The 11,663-nt window shown below is 50.7% G+C and overlaps 1 protein-coding gene and 1 pseudogene across 1 annotated transcript; both read right to left on the bottom strand.

Moving 5' to 3' along the window:
- Nucleotides 1–372: 372 nt before the first annotated feature.
- LOC123134658 (zinc finger MYM-type protein 1-like) lies at nucleotides 373–2,206 on the bottom strand. The gene is made up of 4 exons (XM_044553864.1): nucleotides 2,061–2,206; nucleotides 1,879–1,946; nucleotides 1,699–1,772; nucleotides 373–1,489 (listed from the first exon to the last, which is right to left on the bottom strand). The coding sequence occupies exon 4, from the start codon at nucleotides 1,478–1,480 to the stop codon at nucleotides 575–577; it is 906 nt and encodes a 301-aa protein (XP_044409799.1). The 5' UTR covers nucleotides 1,481–1,489; nucleotides 1,699–1,772; nucleotides 1,879–1,946; nucleotides 2,061–2,206; the 3' UTR covers nucleotides 373–574.
- Nucleotides 1,703–11,145, bottom strand: LOC123139497 (probable carboxylesterase 15; annotated as a pseudogene).
- Nucleotides 11,146–11,663: the final 518 nt, after the last annotated feature.

Genomic DNA, 11,663 nt, shown 5'->3' with positions numbered 1-11,663 from the left:
GGTCCATAGTTGGATTATTTCCAACATGAAACATTTTAGTTTGGAGTTATTTGAGCATTTAAATATTTTATATAATTTTAAATGCCCAAATTCAAATACTTAAGATTTAATTCAAAAACCCTAGGATGGCCTAGGAAAATGTGCACCACTTTTGGCAGAGGTTCTGAACCAAGACAAAAATGATGGGCATTTTAGAAGGGCATTTCAGGTTCATTGAAAAAGTTTTTAGTAAACCCTAGTTGGTTTCAGAGGGGACTGGGGGTTCTGTCATCCCCATTTCAGGTTTCTGGTGAAAGAATAAACATGATGCAACACTCTAATGCATGACTAGCTAGGGTGTGACAGTAGTATCCGCAACTTGAGCAAGACCAAGAAACCTTTCAACCGGCTCCCCCATTTTATTGACAAATCGCAAGCAAAGAGCTAACTGTTCTTGTTGGTATGCATCACTAGATTCATCAGCAAGAATTGCGAAACACTCATCACCAAGTTCCTCTATGACAAATTTTGTTGTTTCATGAGCACAAGAACCAATAATCTGTTTTTGAATCTTGTGATCTATCATCTGACAATTCTATGGAGCATTTCCTAAAACAACCTTATTAACTTCTTCAAAGTTTCCTGCCAGCCATTGCAAAAGTTCTCGGAAATTTCCTTTATTTTTAGAATCCTTTCCCTCATCATGACCACGAAAAGCCAACCCCTGATGCAAAATAAATTTTATGCACTCAAGTGACCATTTTAATCGAGCTAGATACTCAGCCTTGTACTGTGTGGTCTGTGAGGAAATGGCCACACGGATTGATGCTTTAGGTTTGATGAACAAATTATATTTCCCTTCGGCTTCACAATGAGCACTATTCACCTCACCAGCATGCTTACGAAATCTCGCTTTCATATTCCAATTTCTGAACCCTCCATCAACAAAACTATCTCCACCAGCAAATTTAGTACTATCTTTGAACAAATAGCAAAAAAAGCAATATGCAGCATCTTTATCCACACTATACTCAAGCCACTTATACTCATCAAACCAAACCGGTTGGAAGCGACGCTTACCTCCGCATTCATGTTGCGGAAAATCTTTCTTCTGCATCTTTGGTTTACATCGTCCCAATGCAATGTAGGCCCTTCTAACTGAATCTTGGTCATTAACATCATAGCTTGAGATAGGAGCCCTCAACCCAGGATGAGGCTCGATGTTATAAATGTCATCATCACTATCCTCATCACTAGAATCAGATTCATCTAGGGCCATAGATTCATCATCATCTTCTGCTATTGGGGCCTCTATGTGAGGAGCTCTCTCAGGTTCAGGTGGTATTGTGTGTGTCTCACTACCACTTTGCCCTTCGAAAATTACCAACTGCATCTGACTTTCATTGGGAGATGGGGTAGCACTCGTTGGTTCAGGTTGTTTTCTTTTTGTAGCAACTCTTTCCAGGAAAGCTCTCAAATCAGTAGTGTTCTTACTCTTCATGTTTTACACCTGAAAAGTAAAATTCCTCAAGTTTAAGAGTACTAATCATTATACATAACGCACACTGGAACAAATTCAGAATTTATAAACATTCTCTCATTACAAACTCGAATGGAAAATTATAAATTCTATTGTCTAAACAATTCTTAATTGACTGCAAACTAGTCTCTAATTTCACTATATTAAAACAAGAAAAACAAGTGGTCAAACTAACTTACTTAGTTAGTCTTGCACTTCTGTATGGCAGCCTGCTGGACAATATGAGGTCAAAAGCGAGCCCCTGCCTAGCTGCCTGAATTTAGTTCGACAGTGACAAGTAAATTCAGTTAGAACACATGCATGAGAGGAGAGCCCAATTTCTGGGTCAAAGGATTAGTACATCTAATTAGTGATTATACCTTCGATAGTTGAATTCGAGTTGTGGCTTTAAAACTAGATCGATTCCACCAATCTTGCTACCCTCCACCTACAACAGAGATTAGAAAGTTCAGAACCAAGAGGGGCAGGGGATTAGGGATTCATGTTCAGGGATGTATTCGTCAGGCGCATACATCCACGCTGCAGCCGCCGCCGCGCGTACCTGATACGATCGCCGATCAAGCGACGGCAACTCTGTACCCTGGCCGCTGTGCGGTTCCGATCAGGAGGCGGTTCGTGGCTTGGGCGCTTGCGTCGCGTGCGGCAAGTGGAGATTGGCGAACTCGAGAACAGGGGCGGCGCTGCCGGTTCGTGTGCCTGGCTCTGATCGATGGAAGTTTTTCTGCGTGGCGATGGATGTGTGTGCGAGTGACTTGGGCCAATGGGCCATGTCGTGGTGATGAGGAGAAATATACAATGGGCTGCCTCACTTTTTGGGCTGAAAAGCATAACTTGCATGCTCTGTATGTATCGGTATCGTTTTTCCTTATACAACATAGTATATAGACTATATATACCGAATCTTTTCACAAAAATAATGGGTATTCAAGTGAATACCCTTGAATTGAGGTGGGCCCGCTCCTGACTACACCCAGTGGGTGCGCTGACGCTCCCCCACATGAGATAAAAAGACAAAGACACTCACGCCGGCTCTCCGTCAGATCGGCGGCCCTTTGATTTGCCTCCCGGACCTAGGAATTAAAGGTAGCGGCCTGGAGGTTGTGATAATCCTACAAACAGGACGAAGAAGCAAGCAAGAGCAAATCAGTAAAGCAAAGTCTTCGAAGAAGTTCTAAGCCGCCTGCTCAGCAGCCGACTCGGAACTCGGGGACTACACCCAGTGGGTGCGCTGACGCGCCCCCGCGGAAAAAAATCAAGAGCAAAGAACTCACCCGAACGACCGCTCGAGTCGCAAGAAACTCTCGGGTACACTGCTGCAGCGCGGTGGCTTGAGCATGAAGCCGACTACGAACATCTTGCGCCGCCAAGTTCAGCACGACCGTCCCACCGCCCGGCGTCCACCCTGGCGAGCTAGCTGTGGCCGACTCCAGATCATGCGACAACGAGCTGGAGCCGGCCGCCCTCTACGGGTCCGGCTCTGAAGCCGCCCTCCCCGCACGCCGGCGAGCCGGCGATAGGACCACAAGATCCGCCGTTGTAGTCGGCCCTCCTCCAGCCGTCTGCTCAGGCGGCACATCGGGCTGGCCGCCTTGGCCGGTCCCGGCCGACGGAGGCGGCACCACTTCTCCCTCCGAGACGACTACGTCGCCCCCCTCCCTCTCCATCACCGGTGGGTCGCGGCCGATTTCCTCCAGCGGGGGCACCGGGACGTCCGGGAGCACGGAGCAGAGGGGGATGACGAGTTGCGGAGGCTGGCCACGCAGGGCATCCGCCGCCCTCTCTGCGGCCTCGGCCTCCGCCCGGGCTCTGGCTGCCGTGTCGGAGTGCGCCTCGGCCGACTCCGTCGTCGCCTCCTGGGCTGACTCGGCAGCGGCTGCCCTTTGCTCCTCCGCCTCCCGCTCCTCTCGCGCCTCCCGCGCATTCCACTCCGTCGCCGCTTGAAGCTCGGTGTGGGGGTCTATGCGACAGGAGCCCCCAGATCCTCCCGCCCCGCCGACTATGGAGGTGGCGGTAGTCCGCTCAAGAGAGAGCGGGGCCCTGGTTGACAAAACGGAGAAAAGACTTAGAAGAACATCAACTGAAGAAAGAAAGAAAATGCGTAAGGACTAGAACTTACGCCGAGACCGCCTGCGGTTGCTTCACCACTTTGCGGAAGCGGGCCGCCTTCGCGGCCGCCTCGTCCCGTTTGGTCGCCGCCGCGGGTCCCTTGGGCTTCTTCGGGCGGCCACCGATGAGAGTCGGCGCCGCCCGACGCTTCTGTGCGCCGCCTCGCGTGGTCGGCCCGCTGGATGGGCCGGCGCCTTGGGGGTCGGTCGCCGGCTGGCGGCGCGGAATGTGATCGGCCTCGTCATCATCGGGCCAGTCGTCAAAGCCGGTAGTGAAGCCGGAGCCGCCTGTCTCGCCGCCGCCCCCCACGGCGTCGTCGTCCAGGGCGGCCGCCCCCAAGTCGGCGTCCTCAAAGTCGTCCGCCTCGCGGTCGGGGGCGAACTCGCGCTCCGGCCCCGCGGTCCCGGCCGAAGGATGAAGGAGAGGATTCTGATTGAAAACAAGCCGACTGGTCAAGAGTCGGCCAGAAAAGGAAATTGGGCAACGAAGGAAGAAAGAAAGTTTACCTAGGGTGGTGGATTGACGCGAGAGTATGGCGCCTTGCCATACTGCCAGTCCTCGGTGAGCTTGCAGTTGGCGATGTAGTTCACCATGTACGATACCTCGTCGTGAGGCATCTCCCTGGTGCTGAGCCGGCTTGGGTCGAAGCGGCCGCTCATCTGACAGATCAGATGAGGGCGGCCCTGAAGCGGAAGTACCCGGCGCTCGACGAAGGCGGCGATCAAGTCGGGCCCGGTAAGGCGCTCCGACTGGATCAGTACCCGAAGCCGGGCGACGGCACCAGCTCCAGTCGGCGTCAGCGACCTGGCCTAGTAGGACCAAGAAGCCGGCCTCGCAGGCGGCGGGCCGGCTACATAAGCCGGCAAGTTGACATAATCACCATTCGGGGCAACGTTCTTCATGTAAAAGTAAGAACGTTGCCAGAGCTTCACCGACTGGATCAACGCAATAGGAGGGAATGGGTTGTCGGCGGTGGACCTCCTTATGGCGATGAAGGCGCAGCACGGAGCCGGCATGCCTGCGACAACCGTGCCGAGCTTGGATTGGAAAAACTCCCCCCAGAGCTCGATGGTGGGAAGGACACCGAGGAAACCTTCGCACAACGAGACGAAGGCCGACAGCAGCACCACCGTGTTGGGGGTGAGGTGGCGCGGCTGAAGTTGGTAGAAGTCAAGAAACGCGCGGAAGAAGCCACTCGCGGGGAGGCCGACGCCGCGCAGGCTGTGCGAGTAGAAGATCACTCGCTCGCCTTCCTCCGGCGCCGGCGAAACCTCCCTCGCAAGCGCCAGGCGGACTCGCACAAGATCTTCGCCCGGCAGCCGCCGCGTCTTGCGGAGAAAATTGATGTGGTCGTCACGGACGGTGGAGCCGTCCCAAGAGCTTGATGTAGGAGCCATGGCAGTGAGCGCGGCGGCGGAGAGCGCTCGGCATGGAGGCAGCGAGCCTGCGGCACGCTAGGAAGAAGAAAGAATGGCGGAGCAGGAGCACGGCGAAAGGCTACTGCAACAAAGAAGAAGAAGGAGGGGGCAGGGCGAGGGCGAGCGTGCGAACGACTGCCGCTCCCCCTCCCCGCCCCTACTTATAGCCTCGCGCGGCGAAGCCGAGGAGGCGAGGCACGGGGGGGGGAGGGGGATGGCGTGGGATTAACTGCGCCCACTCCCCTACGACCCGCGATTATCGCGCCTTGATGGCGAGTGGGAACCGCCGCCGGAAGACGTGCGGTCGGTTCGGGCCACAAAAGATCCGCGCACGGGCCGAGGCGTGGAAGTGGTGGGCCCTGGCCTGCGGCGTCCTCCCGTCACGTGCGTGAGCTGGCAGGCCCTTCCAGCTGAAGGGTGCCACATGGCGCGTGGATGGCGGGCGGTCAGCCCGCCGCTTGGCTGGCGCGTTAGATGTTTCCCGCCTTTGGAATTTGAGAAGGCTTCGCCGAGAAGGCACGCGCAAGGAAGGCCGGCTCCTAGCTGCCGGCTCTTCGGGATAGGAAGCTGGCCGAACTTCTCGTTTCCCCCTTCAGCCGCGAAGCCCAACCAGCTTCGGGGACTACTATCAGAGTAAATGACCACGGGTAGCCTAACCGGCTCCCTTTGGCCCTCAGAAAAAACAATGGGCCGATCGAGCCTTGAAGCGCCCAAGACACGGGGTCGCCTTCTTCCGGCCGGCTATCACATAGGCCGACTAGAGGAAGGCGGCCCGACCATAAACAATCTTTAGGGGACGCCACAACAAGGCCGACTCCAAGAAAGCCGGCCCATGAAGGACCGACTCCAAGAAAGCCGGCCCATGAAGGACCGACTCCAAGGAAACCAGCCCATGAAGGACCGACTCCAAGAAAGCCAGCCCATGGCAAGCGGCCATGGGTCGCACCCTAGAGTCAACCCCCCATAACGGTGACGAGATGAGGCGTGGCTACAGTGGACCCTGCCACCCCTGAATCTCGGGACACGCATGGCTACAGTACGCCGTACAGGGCGGCCATCCCCTGTCCAGCGAGGCACTGTTGCCATGCGAATCATGACGCCATCCACGATGGGTCGCCAGTACGGCCCGAAGGCGGCCCGACCTCCCCCAGCCGGCCTAAGGCCAGGCCGGCTTCCTATAGCCGCTTGCTCCCCTCCTCGGGGCGCGCGCACCATTAAGCAGACAAGACGAGGTAAGGCTACAGTGAGAGCCCGCAAGGCGGCGGTACTGTAGCCATGCTTACCTCGACAAAACCCTCATCATCAGAGGCGACGCAACATTAACTAGCCCCCGACAAGACCCCCCAAGCGGTGGGGCCGGCCTGTCGACCAATGGGCCCGCAGCCGGTGGGACCCACCAGTCGGCGGGCCCCAAGAGCCGGCGAAGAAGCCGGCGGTCGTAGACACTGACGGCTAGGACCCACACCCAGCCGGATTACCATTGTACCCTCGGGGGGTAGGCCTATATAAGCCCCCCGGGACACCCATGCAAAGGGTTGATCTCAGAGAGTTTTAGACACTACCATAGGGAGAGAAGAGAGCTAGCCTTGCCCTTCTTCCTCCTCTCACCGAACAGCTCAAGGAGCCTCTTGTAGCTTCTTATCGATCTAGTGATCACGTGGAGACCCCGCAAAGCAGGAGTAGGGGTATTATCTCCACGGAGAGCCCCCAACCTGGGTAAGATCCGCCGGCGTGCATGTCTTCGCCTTATTCCGTTTCCAGGCACGGGCGATGTCTTACTGGCTCCCACAATGATAAGCCATCCGTTGGCATATGTCGCACCTACCACCCGACGGGTACTCTCTCTCCTTTCAGGATGACCGATGGATCAGATGCATTTTTGTCCCTCTTTGAATGGAGTACAAGCATGTATCTGAACTTTTACCCCCTTTTCTTCTGTGGTTGGGCATGATGCGGCACGGGTTCCACCGGTTCAGGAAGCACATGGCTGAATGGAATCCAAGGGAACTAATGTTGCAGCGGTAGCATCCGATATTTAGTGATTCATGTTTAATTCGGTGAAAACAGCTATACCATCCCACATTCTTTCACTTGCATTGTTCTGTTCCATTGATGTTGTAGCTGGTACTTGCCAGTCTATATGCAGTATAAGTATGAGCAGAGTAAGTGAGAAGAGTACATGATTGTAGGTTGCAGCTTCCTAATTATTCGGCTGTGTTCAGGTGTGCATGTTGTAGTTAGTAGTTACCTAAACCATGCAAAAATGGACAGACTGTTCTAGATATGAAGCTGTTATTAGGTAACATCTCTTGTTTTTCCTCATTCTGTTGCATTACTGGAAGGTGGATCAGGGTGCAATGTTGAAGCATTTTGGTTGTCCCGAGAGAAATGAGGACACTGCGCATGCAACCTTTTCCTTACCAACCTCACAAATATTTGAAGCGTAAGTATCTAACTACAAAAATGATCTCAAAACCTTGCATGTGACATTGCATCTATGATATGAAGAGTAAGACAAATTTTACAACAAGAATATATATAATTTGTGGTAGTAGAATTACATGGTAGTACTTAATATTTGATTCATATTCCTTATCCCGTATGGAGTAAAGTCTCTATAGCCTTTATGTCTACAACAATTTAACTTTGATACTGGGCAATAGGTATTCTGAGCTTTGCCACTTTCTGAAGTGTGTCTAAACCGCATGCAAAGGTGAATGTTGATGCTGTGGTAGCGCGAGATGGAGGTTTCGGAGCAGTCGCAGCGATATGTCGTGACAATGCAGGAGGCTATCATGGGGCCTCGGCAGTGGTATTCAGAAATATCGACGACCCTGAGGTATTGGATACGTAGACGATTTGTGAAGCGCTAGCTCTCTCGGATGATCTTTACTTGCAAAAAATCGCTATTGCTTCAGATTGCAAAGTGGTTGTGGAGGCTATCAAGTCTCGCATGCTTTAACACTGGGTACAGTTGAAGATCTTGTTTTTGTCCCTGTAAACCTTGTAAACCTTGTGATGGTTGAATAAAAGCTTTGTGAGTTTGTCCCAAAAAAAAGTTTCTTGATTTTCAAGAAATTGAGGAGCGTCCGTGGAAAGAGGGGGAGAGGAAGACCTGGGAAGCAAAGAAGGGGGAAAAGGAGGGGGAAACTAGGAGCATGAACTGCTAAAAGATAGCAATGATCCCATGAGTCTATTATAAATACCATTTTAATTTGATGTCTTTTTATCGATGTTTCTTTATGATAAATAATTGAGAAATAAATAAGCATTGTGGCGTATCAAATATTACCATACTATCATTTTTTTTATTATCTTCAGTCATATCCTTTTTGGTAGACATCGTGTGTTATGTTTCTTAACGATTTTTTTATTTGGACTTACTTTGGAAATGCAAAGTGGGGACATGGATGTCTGTCCACTCTAATTTGGCTCAGAAGTTTCGATTTGGATATTCGTCTCTTCTTCGAGACTTGTAATAAAAATTCTCTATGAATACATTCATCGAGCTAGGTGAGAAACTAAGGGGACTTATAACATGGCTACAAAAAAAGCTAATAGGTGACCAGTAGGAAGTAGCACTATATGTTTCATATATCTGGGTTGAGCTTTCAACTTATTTGCACCTCCTTCATCTGTCCATGTCATTTAGTTTTGCCTCCACATGAAGAACTTTATTATTGGTAATAGATATAACATGTATAGATGAAAAACTATGTAAACATTAGACAACTATTTTGATAATTATTTTATGTCAAGTGAGACGTGCATTGCACGTGCAAGCTTACTAGTAAATGAAAATAATTTAAATCTCGCATCAGATTTGTAGGCACAACAAATCTAACGATATCTCTACCTAATAATAAAGATAATTGGGTTTTTGCCGTACGTCATAAAAACTACCCTCAAAGTTGCCCTAAATTACCCACTATGCCACCTATAAGTGAAAAAAATGATTCAGTTTTTTTTTCTTGAAGGCCGCCGCGGGGTTTGATTATTATACAGTGGTACCCTAATAAATCACAAGTAGAAGAGTTCCTCACTGGTCTGTCCTTCGACACATCATGTGGAGGACCTGGGTTCGATCCCCGGTTCGCCCCTTTTTTTTTTCTGCAAGGGGTCGTCCTCCTCGGGGATTCGCCCCTTTTCTTTTTTTTTTCGCAAGGGGTCGCCCTTCTCCCGCACATGTTACAGGTGTGATGTCCCCATTCTGTTTTCTTTTCCTTTTTTTTTACTTTTTTTTCTTCTTATTTCTGTTTATGTTTTTCTCTTTTAAATTCAACAGAAAAATTCCAAATTTTAAAAGGTTGTGAGTTGAATTCTGTATAGAAATCGTAAAATGTCCGCGAACTCAGAAAATGGTAGAGAAATCATAAAATAAATAAGATTAAGAAACTGTTTGCATCGTATAAAAACATTATTTCAAAACAAATATTCATGATTTTTAAAAGGTGATCATGAATTCAAAACATATTCAACAATTTGAAAATTATGTCCATAAAATTTTAGAAAATGTTTGCAAAAATTCAAACAGATACGTAAATAACGAAAAGACGAACCATCACTTAAATATTTTTTAGGGGATACATAGAGATTGTTTTATGATTTTATTTAGTCCATGACGCATCGGTTAAAAAAGGGTTTTTGTGTTCTATACAATGCTTGCTCCCAGAAAAATTGACACAACTTTCTATGGCGCAATGCTAGGTCAAGATGAGACGTAGTTTATGACATGACATTTTAAAAGTCCTTATCTCATCTTGACATAGTCTAATTGTTTTTCCCCATTGCAACGCATGGGCATATTTGCTATATCTCTACCTTATAGAGGATAAGCGGCAACACAAATATAATATCTTGCGAAAATAAAGGAGATGGACCTATTGTGATCTTAGGTGATGGTTGTTGGGTTAAGAGCGTGTGTTATGTTTTCTCTTCCGTTGCAACGCACGGGCTCTTTTGCTAGTGTCAAATTAAGTTCTCGTGAGGATAGTAATTTTCTTTAGCAAGCACGACAGATCCTGGCAAAGAAAAAAACGGATTTACCATGTTTGTTAAAGGAAACTGCCGCGGCAACATAATTTGTCGTCTTGGACGTATGGTTTTTCATGCTAAAGAAAATCTGACATTTGATTCGTAGCAAAATCCTTAATAAATTGGCAATAAATTCAAATCAAATGCATGTGTTAAGAAGAGAAAAAAAAGAATCTCTAAGTTTATGGCATCTTTGTACCCACACGACTTCCCCATGGCCTTCAGCCTCGCGGCGTCCGCGGCGCGGTCGCGCAGCAGGTCGTGCGTGGCGGCAACCACGAGCATCGGCGGCAGCGCGACACCGTCGAGCGCCGGGCTGTCCGGGCCGAACGGGTTGGCCAGCGGGTGGTCCCTCATGGACCGAGGCGGCAGCACCAGGCGCCACGCCTGGTCGACCACCAACGGGCCCGGCGGGAACTCCGCCTCCGACGCCGTCCTCTCCTCCCCGCCGAACAGTTGGCAGAGCATCGAGCACCCGGTGATGCAAACGGGTTCGAGGGGGCCGAGCCGGCCTGACGCGAGGCGGAAGGCCGTGTGGTGAACGACGCCTCCGCCGGCTGAGTCCCCGGCCGAAGTTCGCCGTCTCCGAGAGCAAGGGGTCGGCACTGTCACCCAGGACACGACGTTCACCGCGTCGTCGAGGCCTGCGGGGAACCGGTGCTCGGGGGCGAGGCGGTAGTCTGCAGAGAGCACCACAGCCGGGAGCTCGCCGGCGAGGCGGACGCAGCACGCGTGGAAGTTGGGCATGTCGAAGCTGCCAATGCTGTACCCGCCGCCATGGAAGTAGACAATCACCGGGAGCCGGTTCCCGGAGGAGGAGGCCGCCGCCGTCCTGTAGATTCGGAGCTTGAGGCCGTGGCTGGCGTCAAGACGTCCTTCCAGTCGACGACGGGCTGGCTGGGCGGCGGTGACGGGATGGGGAGTGGTAGCCGTCAGTGAAGCGGAACACTGTGCCGTCGCTGAGGAGCTGCAGGAACGGGGGCACGTCCTCCACGACGTGCGGCGGCGAGGAGGATGTCATGGGAGAGGTGCTGTCGTGCGGTGGCGACGAGGAAGTGGACTGGAGCGGTTCACCTTTTGGCTAGCGATGGTACTAGTGTTTGTGGTAGGCAGCTGGGAGACTTCTTTGCTGCGTCGCCATTTTTATTTTTTATTTATATACCAACGGAGTGAGCTAATTTAGCATGACATATTTTTTCTAGAAACTCGATGAGCATGGATCCAGCCTCAGTTATCCGGTCTCTGTAGTAGTAATAACATAGATAGATACATGGATGATGGTTCATTAACATAGATAACATGATGGTTAAGCAACATAGGAAACTTGGTAGATACATGGATGATGGATGGTTCAATAAGATGAATAACATAGATGGGCATAACTTAGCTGCAACCAGCACAAGACAGCTGACATAGATCGATAAAAGATATGGACCAAGACAGACAAATCAATCTTCTCAGTTGGATTCAAGCTGCAGTTTCCTTCACAGAGGGACCAAGCGCCTGGCCTGCCCCTCGTAGTCATACCGGGAGTCGCTGTACTTCACGAACGTGATAGCGGGGTCTCGCTTCTTCTTGACCTCTTC

The sequence above is a fragment of the Triticum aestivum genome, chromosome 6B (genome assembly GCF_018294505.1).
Source record: "Triticum aestivum cultivar Chinese Spring chromosome 6B, IWGSC CS RefSeq v2.1, whole genome shotgun sequence".
NCBI classification, from domain to species: Eukaryota; Viridiplantae; Streptophyta; class Magnoliopsida; order Poales; family Poaceae; genus Triticum; species Triticum aestivum.
This window is presented reverse-complemented; position numbering and strand designations above follow the sequence as displayed.